Below are 17,554 nucleotides of genomic sequence, written 5' to 3'. Positions count from 1 at the left end.
GGTGCAGCTTCAGCCTCTGCTGGAGCTGGTTCCAGGTCTCAGGTGCAGCTTCAGCCTCTGCTGGAGCTGGTTCCAGGTCTCAGGAGCAGCTTCAGCCTCTGCCTCTGCTGGAGCTGGTTCCAGGTCTCAGGTGCAGCTTCAGCCTCTGCTGTAGCTGGTTCCAGGTCTCAGGAGCAGCTTCAGCCTCTGCCTCTGCTGGAGCTGGTTCCAGGTCGCAGGTGCAGCTTCAGCCTCTGCTGGAGCTGGTTCCAGGTCTCAGGAGCAGCTTCAGCCTCTGCTGGAGCTGGTTCCAGGTCGCAGGAGCAGCTTCAGCCTCTGCTGGAGCTGGTTCCAGGTCTCAGGTGCAGCTTCAGCCTCTGCTGGAGCTGGTTCCAGGTCTCAGGTGCAGCTTCAGCCTCTGCTGGAGCTGGTTCCAGGTCTCAGGTGCAGCTTCAGCCTCTGCTGGAGCTGGTTCCAGGTCTCAGGAGCAGCTTCAGCCTCTGCCTCTGCTGGAGCTGGTTCCAGGTCTCAGGTGCAGCTTCAGCCTCTGCTGGAGCTGGTTCCAGGTCTCAGGTGCAGCTTCAGCCTCTGCTGTAGCTGGTTCCAGGTCTCAGGAGCAGCTTCAGCCTCTGCCTCTGCTGGAGCTGGTTCCAGGTCGCAGGTGCAGCTTCAGCCTCTGCTGGAGCTGGTTCCAGGTCTCAGGAGCAGCTTCATCCTCTGCTGGAGCTGGTTCCAGGTCGCAGGAGCAGCTTCAGCCTCTGATGGAGCTGGTTCCAGGTCTCAGGAGCAGCTTCAGCCTCTGCTGGAGCTGGTTCCAGGTCGCAGGAGCAGCTTCATCCTCTGCTGGAGCTGGTTCCAGGTCGCAGGCGCAGCGTAGGAAAACGCCTTCTTGCCAAGTTCAGTTGAATTTCCGCTTCATTTTCATGTTGTTCTTTTTCCTGCTCATACTCCATTCGGAGCTTTTTGAGTCCCATTTTTTCCTCCTGTCTGCGTCGCCAATATTCTTCACGTTCCCTCTCCCTGGCGTCTCGTTATTTCCTCATCTCTTCTTCTTTCTGCTGCAGCTTATTTCTCTTTTCTTCGTCTGATACAGAATTTACTTTTATTTGTTCCTGCAAAACGTTGAGCTTTTCGTTCCACTCCTTTTTCTCAAAGTCTTCCTGCGTTAACTTCTTTCTATCTTCTTCTTTCCTCTTTTCTTTTTCTTTCTTTCTCTTCTCCTGCTCCTCCACCTTAAAAAGACACAAAACCACCACAAAAAGATGCAAAACCACCACAAAAAGACGCAAAACCACCACAAAAAGATGCAAAACCACCACAAAAAGATACAAAACAACCACAAAAAGATACAAAACCACCACAAAAAGATGCAAAACCACCACAAAAAGATGCAAAACCACCACAAAAAGATACAAAACCACCACAAAAAGACTCAAACCCACCAGCAGGTTCTCTTTAAAACACTCTTTTAATAAACTCTGGGATTGCTTCCACACATGTTGTCTTCACCCTGGATTCTGTTCTAAATATCGTTCAAATGAATGATAAACCAAACCTCGACATAAACGTTCATTACAAATGCGTGTAAACTGTGACAAACAGATAATAACTGTACCATCAGCCCAGGAACATGAACATCTGAACGTGTGTGTCGGTGGAAAAGCTCTTGTTGTTTCTGCAAGATGATAATGACGTTGGCCTCCTGTTGCTGAGCTGCTGGTATTTATGAGCCTGAGGCCGACACCTGGACGTCTTCAAAAACACTTCTGATGCATGTTGGGACATTTTCAGAGGTTTTGGGGTCTTGTTGGGTCCTGAGGAGCAATTATCTGTGAACATTTGGTTTTGGTTTTGGCTGCTTCATCAAAAAAAAGAGTTTTCAGTCGTGTACTTGATGCACACTTTGTGAAACATCGTTGTTTAGTTGTTGTTGATAGAGGAGGAACAATTAGGCGACTAATCCAGTCGATCGACAGGAGACAAAACTAGTCATTTTTCATGCAAAAACCTCAGAAAATCCAGAGACTTCCTGCTTTTCTCTGTTTTATATCAAATATTAGATACAAAACCACCACAAAAAGATGCAAAACCACCACAAAAAGATGCAAAACCACCACAAAAAGATGCAAAACCACCACAAAAAGATGCAAAACCACCAGAAAAGATACAAAACCACCACAAAAAGATGCAAAACCACCACAAAATGATGCAAAACCACCACAAAAAGATGCGAAACCACCACAAACAGATGCAAAACCACCAAAAAAAGACTCAAAACCACCACAAAAAGATGCAAAATCATCACAAAAAGATGCAAAACCACCAGAAAAGATGCAAAACCACCACAAAAAGATACAAAACCACCACAAAAAGATGCAAAACCACCACAAAAAGATGCAAAATCATCACAAAAAGATGCAAAACCACCAGAAAAGATGCAAAACCATCACAAAAAGATGCAAAACCACCACAAAAAGATACAAAACCGCCACAAAAAGATGCAAAACCGCCACAAAAAGATGCAAAACCACCACAAAAAGATACAAAATGACCACAAAAAGATACAAAACAACCACAAAAAGATACAAAACCACCACAAAAAGATGCAAAACCACCACAAAAAGATACAAAACCACCACAAAAAGATGCAAAACCACTACAAAAAGATGCAGAACCACCACAAAAAGATACAAAACCACCACAAAAAGATGCAAAACCACTACAAAAAGATGCAAAACCACCACAAAAAGATGCAAAACCACCACAAAAAGATACAAAACCACCACAAAAAGATACAAAACAACCACAAAAAGATGCAAAACCACCACAAAAAGATACAAAACCACCACAAAAAGATGCAAAACCACTACAAAAAGATGCAAAACCACCACAAAAAGATGCAAAACCACTACAAAAAGATGCAAAACCACTACAAAAAGATACAAAACAACCACAAAAAGATGCAAAACCACCACAAAAAGATACAAAACCACCACAAAAAGATGCAAAACCACTACAAAAAGATGCAAAACCACCACAAAAAGATACAAAACAACCACAAAAAGATGCAAAACCGCACTTTGACCCCCGCCTACTAAGCTCCGATTGGCTCGGGTGTTTTCCACCTTTAATGCGAGCATCATGGAGCGCGGCGCTTGATCTTTCCTTTAGGATTTTAGGAAACGTTCGTGTTGTGCTTTTGAAGCTGTCACGAATAAACAGTCCCCTATACACACGCACCTTAACTGCAGCGTAAACAAGCTATAGGCTCCTCAAACCTGCTCATTTAGTGAATTCAGGCCTGCGAGCGCGCACGGTTTCCACCCGCAGATGTTTTTCTCTGAGCGTCTTAATGAGAAACCCGGAGCAGAACGAGCTGCAGCTGGGACTGAAAGCGTTAAAGCTCCTTGAAACCTGTGGATTTTATAGAGGTGTCTCCTGCAGCTCTGCAGGGTTTTACATCTTCACCACATCTGGGTCAGGAGGCCCCGTACGCCTGCAGCGGCGGGCGGGACAGGCGTCTGCATGTCTGCTGTCAGGACGGACGCATAAATACCTGGAGGTCCAGGAGCTGCTCTCACTGTCGGAGCGTCCCGTCTGCAGGTGGAGCACTGAAGAGGAGGCTGAGACGCCAACATGGTCCCACTGAGGCTGGTCGCCTTCGGCTGTGAGTATCCGCTCTGCTTCACTGTCGACTCTTTGCATCTGTCGGCTGTTCACGCTTGTTCAGGAAAACCATCTCTTCTGATGCATGTTGGGACATTTCCAGAGGTTTTGGGGTCTTGTTGGGTCCTGAGGAGCAATGATCTGTGAACACTTGGTTTTGTTTTCTGCTGCTTCATCCAAAAAAAGAGGAAAGATGTTTAATTTGTTAGCTGGAAAATGACCAAACTGTTCTGAGTCGTGAAGTTTTCACGACTGTAACTGATGCAAACTTTGTGAAACATCGTTGTTTAGTCGTTGTTGATAGAGTCGGATGTCAATCTGTCGATCGACAGGAAAAAAATGTATTTCATGAGTAATTTTAATGCAAAAACGTCTAAAAATCTAGAGATCTCTGTTTTAAATCATATCATTTGGGACGTTCCTGTTGCACTTTGGAAACCTGACATTTTATCGACGATTAAGTGAGAAAATAATCTGCAGATAATGAAAATAATTGTAAATTGCAGCGCTACAAACTCGTTAAACCCTTTAAAGATCTTTCATGTTTGTTTGTTTGTTGTTTTTTGCCTCATATTAAACGTACATGAGGTGTTCGCCGTATAAAATGCAATCCCACGTCCAAATGTTATTTATTTTTTGTGTTTTTAAAAACACGATATTCGGATAAAAGCTCTTAATCTGCAGGAAACAAACATGAAAAGTAAAAATATTCGGTGACGTGTGTGTGGCGTCACTTAACCGTCACAAACAGGATCTTCTGCCTCCAAAGCCTCAGTGCAGCAACCACGAACGATTAATGCTAAAAAAAAAAGGCTTTAAAGTTTGTTTATCGTCCCAACAAATGAATATTTGGCACATTGATGATGGATTATGGTTTAATACTTTACTATTTAATCATTTGTATCCAAATCGATCCTTAAGTGATGTCGTAGTTGCTCCACAGCCTCAGTTACTGTATCTGAAACACATTTCGCTCTCAGTGTGAACCCTGAGACTCTGCTGTGTGGTTTGATTTTAATACACAGACATGCACGCGCACACACACACACACACACACACACACACACACACACACACACACACACACACACACACACACACACACACACACACACACACACACGCATCGTAGCAGTTTAAGGAGACAAAAAAAAAACATGTTGTGGTGTTTCCGTTAAATGTATTTGCGATAAAGCTATTTTTTGGTAAAGGTGTTTGTTGTTTGATGCCTGTTGACATGTTGACCTGCTGCATGTTGCCTGTTGACATGTTGACCTGCTGCATGTTGCCTGTTGACATGTTGACCTGCTGCATGTTGCCTGTCGACATGCTGCATGTTGTCTGTCGACATGCTGCATGTTGCCTGTTGACATGTTGACATGTTGCCTGTTGACATGTTGCCTGTTGCCTGTTGACATGTTGCCTGTTGCCTGTTGACATGTTGACATGTTGACCTGCTGCATGTTGCCTGTTGACATGTTGCCTGTTGACATGTTGACATGTTAACATGCTGCATGTTGCCTGTTGACATGTTGCCTGTTGACATGCTGCCTGTTGCCTGTTGACATGTTGTAAATGAATAAATGTTGTGACTCTGATGAACTTGTGTTTCCAGTGCTCGCTGCTGCTTGGTACTTCACCCGTGCTGCTGGTGAGTTTTTAATGTTATTATTGTGTTTACAGCGTTTGTTAAACATGTTAATATAGAGTTTAGTGATGAAGATGATGGTGATGATGATGATGATGTGTGTGTTTGACAGAGGGAGAGGTCATCTACGCCTGTTTCAATGAAACTGCTGAGATCACATGTGGTAAGAAAACAACGTTTATGACATTTTGAGGAAAAAAGGGGGATTTTTTTTTTTGTTGTGAATGTAAACGGGTTCTCTGGGTCCAGATGTGTGAATGTAAACAGGTTCTCTGGGTCCAGATGGATATAAACAGGTTCTCTGGGTCCAGATGGATATAAACAGGTTCTCTGGGTCCAGATGGATATAAACAGGTTCTCTGGGTCCAGATGAATGTCAACGGGTTAACTTGGGGGTTTGGGGTCTTGGGGTTTTGGGGTTTTGAGGTCTTGGGATCTTGGGGTTTTGGGGTCTTGGTGTCTTGGGGTTTTGTTGTCTTGGGGTCTTGGGGTCTTGGGGTTTGGGGGTCTTGGGATCTTGGGGTTTAGGGGTCAGGGGGTTTTGAATAATGGTAAACTTTAGCACCAAGTCCGTGATAAAACCCCCAAAACCACTGCACCAAAGAGCTGTGCATGCTTCTGTAATCGTGTTCTAAACCATTATAGACCCTAAACCTTCAACCTTCATCACACCCACATCAACTCTCCTCCTCTTCCTCCAGACGTCGGCGCCAAGATAAAGCTGGACCACATCCTGTACAAGGTCGGGGTGGGGACCAGGTGCGGGGAGGGGAAGTCCCAACCCGATGACGGCCCGGACGTCTTCTGCTCCTTCCCCTGGGCTGAGATGGTCGTGGAGGACCTGTAAGAAACACTTCCTACATGAACGCGTCTGGTTTTGTGTCCTGGTTGCCAGGGTTGTCTGTTGTTGGGTGCAGCTACTGTAGGCTGGCACTGGGTGAAATGGAGTTAGCCAATCGTGCAGCTGCTTGGGAGCCTCAGTGAAGGGGGCGTTCTTTGTCCCAGCAGCTGAGTGAGCGGAGACGGGCAACAACCAGAGTCACTATAGGCCGAGCATTCACTCCATGGACTGAGAGAAAGGAGAGGAACGCCATTCAAACGCACGCCCACATGGCTACGCTGCTCCTTGATGCTAACATCACTTTCATCTGCACTTAGCTGGAATGGCTAACGCTAACGGCTAACGCTAACTGTCAGTCAAACTCCTCTAATCCTTGTTTTGATGCTGTGGTTTTCTGGAGGGGACGGGTTCAAACAGGCTCAAACAGACTCCGGTCTCCTGGAGCTACTGGGCCGGGTCTGACCAACCTGGCAACCCCAATGCTGGACTTCTTTTTTGTTGTTGCAATGACAATCTTGAGACACCAGATGGAGCTGTTCTGCTGATTCTACACATTCAACCTTTAAGCTAACGTCTGACTGTGTTTCTGTTTGCAGCTGTGGGAACAAACGGTCCTGTCAGGTCCCCGTCACGGAGTGGGTGTTTGGAGAATACCCCTGTAAGGAGCAGACCAGGTACCTGGAGGTGTCCTACACCTGCGCCACACCACCGCCTCCTCCACCTCCACCACCGCCTCCAACCAAACCCGACTGTACGTACGCACGCACGCACAACTCCAACCTTTAACCCTTTAACCCTTTAACCCTTTAACCCTTTAAAGGTCTCAACTCAAACAGGCCCTTAAGGCAACAACTCTGTTTCCTCATGCACTGCTCACTTAACCGTCTCCTTTAGTGTCTAAACTTAACCGTCTCCTTTAGTGGTCTAAACTTAACCGTCTCCCTTAGAGACTAAACTTAACCGTCTCCTTTAGTGACTAAACTTAACTGTCTCCTTTAGTGACTGAACTTAACCGTCACCTTAAGTCGTCTAAACTTAACCGTCTCCTTTAGTCGTCCAAACTTAACCGTCTCCTTTAGTCGTCTAAACTTAACCGTCTCCTTTAGTCGTCTAAACTTAACCGTCTCCTTTAGTGTCTAAACTTAACCGTCTCCTTTAGTGACTAAACTTAACCGTCTCCTTTAGAGACTAAACTTAACCGTCTCCTTTAGTGACTAAACTTAACCGTCTCCTTTAGTGACTAAACTTAACCGTCACCTTTAGAGACTAAACTTAACCGTCTCCTTTAGTGACTAAACTTAACCGTCACCTTTAGAGACTAAACTTAACCGTCTCCTTTAGTGTCTAAACTTAACCGTCTCCTTTAGTGACTAAACTTAACCGTCTCCTTTAGAGACTAAACTTAACCGTCTCCTTTAGTCGTCTAAACTTAACCGTCTCCTTTAGAGACTAAACTTAACCGTCTCCTTTAGTGACTAAACTTAACCGTCTCCTTTAGTGACTAAACTTAACCGTCTCCTTTAGTGACTAAACTTAACCGTCTCCTTTAGTGACTAAACTTAACCGTCTCCTTTAGAGACTTAACTTAACCGTCTCCTTTACTCGTCTAAACTTAACCGTCTCCTTTACTCGTCTAAACTTAACCGTCTCCTTTAGAGACTAAACTTAACCGTCTCCTTTAGAGACTAAACTTAACCGTCTCCTTTACTCGTCTAAACTTAACCGTCTCCTTTACTCGTCTAAACTTAACCGTCTCCTTTAGTGACTAAACTTAACCGTCTCCTTTAGTGACTAAACTTAACCGTCTCCTTTAGAGACTAAACTTAACCGTCTCCTTTAGAGACTAAACTTAACCGTCTCCTTTAGTGACTAAACTTAACCGTCTCCTTTAGTGTCTAAACTTAACCGTCTCCCTTAGAGACTAAACTTAACCGTCACCTTTAGTGTCTAAACTTAACCGTCTCCTTTAGTGTCTAAACTTAACCGTCACCTTTAGTGACTAAACTTAACCGTCTCCTTTAGTGTCTAAACTTAACCGTCTCCTTTACTCATCTAAACTTAACCGTCTCCTTTAGTGTCTAAACTTAACTCGATAATGACTTCCTGTCCCGTTGTGTTGCCATGGTAGCAGCCGATAGCGTTGGGCGTAGCTGGTTGCCAGGGTTGACTGTTGTTGGGTGCAGCTACTGTAGGCAAAATGGAGATTTCCAAACCTGCAGCTGGCGATGAATCGATTTAAACCAATTTTTTTTGTTTGGACAACGTTAAAATATGAAAATCTACTTTACCTTAAAAGGTTGAATCTGTAGAAACTTTATTAAAATCTATATTTTTAATAATAATAATCCGCCCACGGCTCATTTGCACATTTAAAGCGTGCACGAACCCTTTGATTGTGTCGTGTTTGTCGTGTTAATTCTCGTTGTTGTGGTTTTTTCTCTGCAGGTGAAGACGAACCCGCGGATGAAGCCTGACGCTTTAAACAACAACAGCTTTACTGTTCGTCGCCGTGGAAACGACAGAATAAACACGCTTTGTTTGTTTGTTGTTGTTTGTTAATAAAGAAAAATCTGATATTTGAGGTTTTTAATGAACTCGTTTTCATTTAAACGTGTGTGAAGCAGTTTTCACCTGTACATGTTGAAATTATCACATTTATTTGGTCCTTTAATCCACATTAATCCCATTATCGCTGTTTTACGTCAGGATTTTTAAAAGGTCGTAAAAACACAGTTATTTTATTTGTAATAAAAGTTTTTCTCTGTGACGACGAAATAAAGACGGAATTAAATGTTTATTTTTCTGAATATTTAATTATATTTATTATATTTGTTTATTTATTATTTATATTTATTATTTATTTTTAATATTTATTTATTCTTTGATTATTTATTTTTTATATTTGTTCATTTATTATTTTATTATTATGTATTTATTGTATTTATTTATTTAGTATTTGATTATTTATTTATGATATTTATTTACTTATTCTTTTATTTACTTATTATTTTATTATTTATTCATATTTATTTATTATTTTATAATTTATTTGTTATATTTATTTAGCATATTTATTTATTATTTTATTGATTATTTATTATATTATTTACTATATTAATTATTATTAAAAAGCAGCAACAAATTCAAGCAAAAACACAAAACGTGAACATTAAATCATTTAATTTAATATTAAAAAAAGCAAAAATAAATAGAATTAATTTATTTATTTATATAATTTATAATATTAAGAATCTCTAATATGTGAATCAGCACTAACTTTACTTTATAACAGATAAACATTTATTACACCTATTTATTTATTTATTACATTTATTAAAACGTATTTATCAGAATCAGAAATGTGTTTATTTGTGTTTGTTATATTTTAGACTTTGATAAAAATAAAATAAAAACATGTTGTTAGACTTTGAGAGAGCAGCTTTCAGGAGGTTCTGGGTTCATAAAGAGTCCAGTAAAAGCGGGTCCGGTTCCGTTTCTCCGGTTCCGTTTCTCCGGTTCCGTTTCTCCGGTTCCGTTTCTCCGGTTCCTGGAGCGGAATCGAAAGTGAAAGTAGCCGCCTCCTGCAGCGCCTCTCCCCGCTGCCAGAGCCACAGTGCGTCGGTGTGTTCAGGACCAGGACCAGCAGGACCAGCAGAGCCAGGATGGATCGAGGCGAGAGTCCGCCACCCCCGGTGACCGTGGAGGGCGACTGGAGTCCGGTTCAGACCAGAACCGTGAAGAACAAGCTGCAGCTTTACTTCCTGAGCAAGAGAAAGTCGAGCGGCGGAGACTGTCGGGTGGAGGCGGAGCAGGGAGCTCCGAGGGCCGCCGTGTACTTCAGCTCCCGGGAGGGTCAGTGTCCGCGCAGCCTTCACTCTTTTGTACGCTTTAATGAACTTAAATAAACTTTAAAACACTTTAAAACTCTTTAATAAACTTTAAAACTCTTTAAAACTCTTTTAAACACCTCTGACCCGGTAAATCTCCGGGTTCATGAGAACAGAGGCCCGAGTTTCACTGCGACACTCGAGGAAGCTGCTGTCAAAGTGGGTTTAACCTGAAAACTCCACTTCCCAGCATGCACCTCACCTCCGTGTTGTTCAGATGCGTCTAAACTTAACCGTCACCTTTAGTCAACTGAACTTTTTAACACTTTACAACACACATAATAGTTATAATAATAATAATAGTTATAATAATAATAATAGTTATAATAATAATAATAATATTAATAATTATAATAGTAATAACAATAATAATAATATTAATAATAATATTAATACTAATAAAGTGTGTGCTGTGTTTGCAGTGAGGGAGCGAGTCCTCGCCCGGCAGAACCATCAGATCCTCGTGGACGATCAAACGCTCGAGTTACGTCTCATTTCTGCTTCAGTGAGTTCACACACACACACACACACACGCACACGCACGCACGCACGCACGCACACACACACACACACACACATAAACACGCACGCACACACGCACACACACACAATTACAGACACACACGCACACACACACGCACGCACACACACACGCACGCACACGCACGCACACACACACGCACGCACACACACACACACAATTACAGACACACACGCACACACAGACACGCACGCACGCACGCACACACACACACATACACATACACACACACACACATACACATACACACACATACACATACACATACACACTTTACAACACTTTTCAACACTTTACAGCACAGAGTGCAGAGGACGTGTCCCCTGTGTCGTCCCTGTCGATCACACTCTTTGTCGTTCTTTATGCTTCCATTGTTGTTGAGTCGTGACTCTTCACACCGTGTGTGGTTAAAGTGTTGTTGTGTTCTCCTCTCAGACTCCGGCCCACAGCGACGACGTCTCAGGTGAAAACGGCGTCTCAGGTGAAAACGACGACTCGGGTAAAAACGACGACTCGGGTAAAAACGACGACTCGGGTAAAAACGACGACTCAGGCAAAAACAACGACTCGGGTAAAAACGACGACTCAGGTAAAAACCACTTCACTCCAGAACAACCAAACGTTTTTGTTTTGATGATTTGTCAAAAACTTGATTTTCTCGATTCAGATTCAAAGACTCCGACGACAGAACTGGAGCCTGGAACCAGAGAGGGTAAGAACATTTAGACCACTAAAGGAGACCGTTAAGTGTAGACCACTAAAGGAGACCGTTAAGTTTAGACGACAGAGCTGGAGCCTGGAACCAGAGAGGGTAAGAACATTTAGACCACTAAAGGAGACGGTTAAGTTTAGTCACTAAAGGAGACGGTTAAGTTTAGACACTAAAGGAGACGGTTAAGTTTAGACAACTAAAGGAGACGGTTAAGTTCAGACACTAAAGGAGACGGTTAAGTTTAGAAACTAAAGGAGACGGTTAAGTTTAGACAACTAAAGGAGACGGTTAAGTTTAGTCTCTAAAGGAGACGGTTAAGTTTAGACAACTAAAGGAGACGGTTAAGTTCAGACACTAAAGGAGACGGTTAAGTTTAGACACTAAAGGAGACGGTTAAGTTCAGACACTAAAGGAGACGGTTAAGTTTAGTCTCTAAAGGAGACGGTTAAGTTTAGACAACTAAAGGAGACGGTTAAGTTCAGACACTAAAGGAGACGGTTAAGTTTAGACACTAAAGGAGACGGTTAAGTTTAGACACTAAAGGAGACGGTTAAGTTTAGACACTAAAGGAGACGGTTAAGTTTAGTCACTAAAGGAGACGGTTAAGTTTAGACACTAAAGGAGACGGTTAAGTTTAGTCACTAAAGGAGACGGTTAAGTTTAGACACTAAAGGAGACGGTTAAGTTTAGTCACTAAAGGAGACGGTTAAGTTTAGACACTAAAGGAGACGGTTAAGTTTAGTCACTAAAGGTGACGGTTAAGTTTAGTCACTAAAGGAGACGGTTAAGTTTAGACACTAAAGGAGACGGTTAAGTTTAGTCACTAAAGGAGACGGTTAAGTTTAGACACTAAAGGAGACGGTTAAGTTTAGTCACTAAAGGAGACGGTTAAGTTTAGACACTAAAGGAGACGGTTAAGTTTAGTCACTAAAGGAGACGGTTAAGTTTAGACACTAAAGGAGACGGTTAAGTTTAGACACTAAAGGAGACGGTTAAGTTTAGACACTAAAGGAGACGGTTAAGTTTAGACACTAAAGGAGACGGTTAAGTTTAGTCACTAAAGGAGACGGTTAAGTTTAGACAACTAAAGGAGACGGTTAAGTTTAGACACTAAAGGAGATGGTTAAGTTTAGACACTAAAGGAGACGGTTAAGTTTAGACACTAAAGGAGACGGTTAAGTTTAGACACTAAAGGAGACGGTTAAGTTCAGACACTAAAGGAGACGGTTAAGTTTAGACACTAAAGGAGACGGTTAAGTTTAGACACTAAAGGAGACGGTTAAGTGTAGACACTAAAGGAGATGGTTAAGTTTAGACACTAAAGGAGATGGTTAAGTTCAGACACTAAAGGAGACGGTTAAGTTCAGACACTAAAGGAGACGGTTAAGTTTAGACACTAAAGGAGACGGTTAAGTTTAGTCACTAAAGGAGACGGTTAAGTTTAGACACTAAAGGAGACGGTTAAGTTTAGACACTAAAGGAGACGGTTAAGTTTAGACACTAAAGGAGACGGTTAAGTTTAGTCACTAAAGGAGACGGTTAAGTTTAGACACTAAAGGAGACGGTTAAGTTTAGACACTGAAGGAGACGGTTAAGTTTAGACACTAAAGGAGACGGTTAAGTTCAGACACTAAAGGAGACGGTTAAGTTTAGACACTAAAGGAGACGGTTAAGTTTAGTCACTAAAGGAGACGGTTAAGTTTAGACACTAAAGGAGACGGTTAAGTTTAGACACTAAAGGAGACGGTTAAGTTTAGACACTAAAGGAGACGGTTAAGTTTAGACACTAAAGGAGATGGTTAAGCTTAGACACTAAAGGAGACGGTTAAGTTTAGTCACTAAAGGAGACGGTTAAGCTTAGACACTAAAGGAGACGGTTAAGTTTAGACGACTAAAGGAGACGGTTAAGTTCAGACACTAAAGGAGACGGTTAAGTTTAGAAACTAAAGGAGACGGTTAAGTTTAGACGACTAAAGGAGACTGTTAAGTTTAGACACTAAAGGAGATGGTTAAGTTTAGACGACTAAAGGAGACGGTTAAGTTTAGACACTAAAGGAGACGGTTAGGTTTAGACACTAAAGGAGACGGTTAAGTTTAGAAACTAAAGGAGACGGTTAAGTTTAGACGACTAAAGGAGACTGTTAAGTTTAGACACTAAAGGAGACGGTTAAGTTTAGACGACTAAAGGAGACGGTTAAGTTTAGTCACTAAAGGAGACGATTAAGTTTAGACATTAAAGGAGACGGTTAAGTTTAGACACTAAAGGAGACTGTTAAGTTTAGACACTAAAGGAGACTGTTAAGTTCCCAGTTAACGCCCTCAGAAGAACGTAACGCAGCAGGTGTGTGTCTTCGCTCCCTCTCAGAGCCGCTCCAGAGCGTCGCCGTGGTGCTGGACAACGTGCAGGACCACATGACCCTGGACCTGCTGTCCATGCTGGTGGAGAACGTGTCGGGTTTGGACGAGAGCCGCTACAGTCTGGAGGTCGTCTGGGAGAGCAACCGGGCCGTGATCACCTTCAACCAACCTGCAGGTGGGAAGTGACACCACGCTGTGTTAGCATGTTAGCATGTTAGCATGTTAGCACGGGACCAACCTAAAACTCACAATTCACTTTAAATACAGTCTTAATCTCAGTTGTTTTTTGTTATTTACGACGACTCGAGTTGGATTTAATTTATTATTTGAGGCTATTTGAAAAAAGGTGGTTAGCATGTTAGCATTGGACCAACTTAAAACTCACAGTTCACTTCAAAGTAGAAGTAATCTCTCTGCAGATGTGGAGAAGTTCCTGACAGTGAGTCGGTCGAGCCAGAAGCTGCAGAAACGTGGGCTGAGCGCTCGGCCTCTGGAGGCAGCAGAGAGCGTCCGGGTGGAGAGTCTTTCCCCAGCCGTGATTGAAGGTACGCACACGGTTAAAGCGCTGGTTTCTCTCTGCAGCGTCGACGCTTCTGCCGTCACAATGTCTGTGTTTCTGGTTCCTTCCCCAGACATGTTGGAGCTGTATTTTGAGAAGCACTGGGCTCTGCCGGACAAAATCCTCATGATCCCGAGTGAACAGGCTGCCATCGCAACGTTCAGTGACCCTAAAGGTTAGAAATGACTGTCACTACTCACGTTTAACACAGTCTCACTTAAGGTTAAAGGATAATAATAATAATAACTGTATTTGTAGCTTAAGGTGCTTACAAAGAAAGATAGAAAGATGAAATCACAGGAAGGCAAGTCTAAGTTTTAAGAAGTGATTTAAAAGAGGACACTGAATCAGCCTTGTCTCCGCGGTCGTCCCAAAGCCGAGGCGCTCTGACGCAGTCGGCAGGGCGACCGTGGCTCAATGTTTGAAGGGTCAGTGGTTCAATCCCCGCCCTGCCCTACTTGTGTCATGGTCGTTGTGTCCTTAGGCGAGACACTTCACCCACCTTGCCTCGTGTGAATGTGTCTGACTGCTGTATGTTTGAGGAGGTGGTCGGAGGCGCTGATTGGCTGCCACGCTTCCGTCAGTCGGCCCCAGGGCAGCTGGGATTACAACGTAGTTTACCACCACCATCATGTACGTCTGTGTGAATGAACCTGGACTCTGTAAAGCACCTTGAGCACTGAGAATCAAAGCCATAATAATAATAAGACAGACCCGCCCGTGGATATAAGACTGGGAACAGGCTCGTATGGGGTCAGCATGTCTGTGATGTATCCTGGGACTAGTCCAGGGTGGGCAATTCCGGTCCTGCAGAGCCACTGTCCTGCACGTTTTAGGTTTCTCTCTGCTCCAACACACCTGGTTTTAATGATTTGCTCGTTATCAAGCAGCTGAAGCTCGTCACAGTTTGATTCTTGTTAGACTCAGGTGTGTTAGACTCAGGTGTGTTCGGGTTGGGAGGAACCTAAAACATGCAGGACAGTGACTCTCGTGGACCGGACATGCCGACCCCTGGACCAGACCTTGACGAGCCTTAGAAGTGATCAATTAAACCTTCAAAACAATTCTTAAATGTACAGGGAGCCGGTGGAGTGAGGCTAAACATGGAGTGATGTGATGTCGTCTGTTAAAACCAGTGAGAAAGCATGTTTTTAACTTCTAAACAGATGTTTAGAAGTGTAAACGCAGGATCACACTAAGCCAACATTGAAGAACTAGTGTTGTACCTGGACCATATAGGTCATGGGTGTCAAAGTGATCCAGTAAAGAGTCGCTGTGGCTGCAGGTTTTCATTCCAACCAAGCAAAAACACACCTGACTCGACTTACTCAATCACCTGAACTGCCTTCACACAGTTGATTTGTTGGATCAAGTGTGTTTTTGCTTGGTTGGAATGAAAACCTGCAGCCACAGCGACTCTTTACTACATCACTTTGACACCCATGATATAGGTTGTCCATATACTTTTGGCCACATAGTGCCTCTTATGCCAGATCATAATCAATACAAATAGAACACTTAACCAAGCTTTCTTTTCTTTTATTCCCTGTGTCCCTGCAGTTGTGAAACGCATTTGCATCAAACAAGACCATGTACTGCGGTCCATACCTGTCAAGGTGTATCCGTACTACGAGTCCCTGGGCACTGCCTTGTACGGAAAAGAGCGACCCAAGTGGAAGATGCCCGAACCCTTCACAGAGCGCGTTCACCTCGTTATCTATAAGTTTCTCCTGATGAAGAAACTGTTGAAAACCATCAACGATCAGATGCGTCCGTACTTCTGCAGCGTGGACTTGGATAACCCCGAGGTGAAACTCAGCCCAACCCCGAGCTTTCTGAGACGGAAAGGTCTCACCGCCAAACACGTCGAAAACTGGATGAGTACCGCCAGAGAGGCCTTCCGTCAGCAAATGTCTGAGTACTCGGCCTTCGAATGTGCAACGAATGCGCATGCGTGGAAAGCTGCGGAAAGAGATGTCCGTTCGGTCGTCAGGGAGGACGCCGTCCTGGTTATGGACGCATCCAGGGGGGTTCTGACGGTGGCTGGCCGAGCTGACGATGTAAAACGAATCAGGGCTCCCGTGGAGAACATTGTTCTCAAAGTCATGAGTCAGATACAACGTCAAACAGACAGCGTCTCTGAGGTAATGGATATGTCCTCTGCAATGTTCTACATCCTGAGCCAGGAAGGCCTCCAGAAAGCTGTCCACGACATTTCCCCTGACATGAAACTCTCCCTCGACGAAGGCGCCCAGACGTTAACCATCACAGGACTCCCTGCAGAGGTTTACCAGACTAAGTCTTGGATCTTGGGGAAGAATGTGGGTATGACTAAAATGCAGCTGAATGTCCCTGCACATCTCCTAGACTTCCTCAAGACAGTAGATCCCATGGACATGTCGCACCACCTGTTCACATCCAAAGGCATCAGTGCCGTCTACAGCATTGAGAACAAAGGGGTTTTTCTGTGGGGGGGCTCTGAGAGCGTCCTCGTTGTTGCAGAGAGTAAGATGAAGTCGGTTTTGGCCGTGCAGACTCTGGATGTGGAAGACCAGGAAGTTCTGAAACTGCAAAACTGGGCGGACCTGAACCAACGGCTCTTGGACACCTACAACTCCTTAAATAAGAAAACAGTGGCCATTCAGATGCACCCAGAGGGAAGAGACAAGATAACGGTGGCCGGCTTTCAGGATCAAGTGAAGGAGGTCAGCAGCAGTCTGAGGGAATTCATTGGGAGCTACTCACGAGTTCAAGACACCATTCGAGTCAAGTCGTGCGCCGTGGTTCAGTTCGTTGATAAGATGAAATCACAGCATTGGTCCGGTATTGCCAAAGATAACAACGTCGAAGTCTCTTTTGATTCAGTGAGGCCAAAATTCACCCTCGCTGGGGCTCGTCTTCACGTTCAGAACGCCAAATTATGCTTTCAGGAACTGATAAGCGCTCTCTCCACTGACACCTTCATTGTGGATAAACCCGGAGCCAAGAAGTTCTTCCAGGCTCGAGGAAGCGAGTTCCTATCTACGATAATGAAGGACCTCAGCTGTGTGGTGCTGCTTCGTCCCGAGAATCAGGAGGAAGAGGAGGTAGAGAACTACGAGGAAGGAAATGGCCTTTGTTATTGCAAAGTGAAGACTGCAAATGGAGTTCTACTTTCAGTCAGCAAGGCGGACATCTGTAGCCTCAACGTGGACGCGGTGGTGAACGCAGCTAACGAGGACTTGCAGCACATCGGCGGCCTGGCGTATGCGCTTCTCAAGGCTGCAGGACCGGAGCTGCAGAAAATCAGCAATGACCACGTGGCCCAAAATGGAAAACTATGCCCGGGCGACGCCATCGTAACAGGCGCGTGTAATCTGCCTT

General features: G+C 43.9%; 2 protein-coding genes across 4 annotated transcripts in view; both read left to right on the top strand.

The window, feature by feature from the left end:
• The first annotated feature begins 3,564 nt into the window (after nt 1–3,564).
• LOC310946713 (L-rhamnose-binding lectin CSL3-like) lies at nt 3,565–8,641 on the top strand. Its single transcript, XM_083913256.1, has 6 exons — nt 3,565–3,646; nt 5,261–5,296; nt 5,406–5,456; nt 5,995–6,136; nt 6,731–6,885; nt 8,580–8,641. The coding sequence occupies exons 1-6, from the start codon at nt 3,616–3,618 to the stop codon at nt 8,606–8,608; spliced, it is 444 nt and encodes a 147-aa protein (XP_083769382.1). The 5' UTR covers nt 3,565–3,615; the 3' UTR covers nt 8,609–8,641.
• Nucleotides 8,642–9,517: 876 nt separating this feature from the next.
• The window catches only part of LOC310946712 (protein mono-ADP-ribosyltransferase PARP14-like), a 20,785-nt gene continuing 12,748 nt past the window's right edge, over nt 9,518–17,554 (top strand). The window contains exons 1-8 of one of the 3 annotated variants that reach the window (XM_083913254.1): nt 9,518–9,986; nt 10,444–10,526; nt 10,998–11,133; nt 11,230–11,274; nt 13,640–13,807; nt 14,052–14,177; nt 14,265–14,366; nt 15,752–17,554. The exon at nt 15,752–17,554 is cut by the window's right edge and continues 382 nt beyond it. In XM_083913254.1, coding sequence (XP_083769380.1) covers nt 9,797–9,986; nt 10,444–10,526; nt 10,998–11,133; nt 11,230–11,274; nt 13,640–13,807; nt 14,052–14,177; nt 14,265–14,366; nt 15,752–17,554 — 2,653 coding nt within the window. In that variant the 5' untranslated portion in view covers nt 9,518–9,796. Of the gene's footprint in view, nt 9,987–10,443; nt 10,527–10,997; nt 11,152–11,229; nt 11,275–11,358; nt 11,374–13,639; nt 13,808–14,051; nt 14,178–14,264; nt 14,367–15,751 lie in introns of those variants that run through there. The other 2 variants (XM_083913253.1, XM_083913255.1) reach the window with 2 other exon arrangements.

Source organism: Echiichthys vipera (assembly GCF_963691815.1).
Source record: "Echiichthys vipera genome assembly, chromosome: 4".
In the NCBI taxonomy this organism is placed as follows: domain Eukaryota; kingdom Metazoa; phylum Chordata; class Actinopteri; order Perciformes; family Trachinidae; genus Echiichthys; species Echiichthys vipera.
The sequence above is the reverse complement of the archived record's forward strand: the minus strand, read 5'-3'. Positions and strand labels throughout refer to the sequence as shown.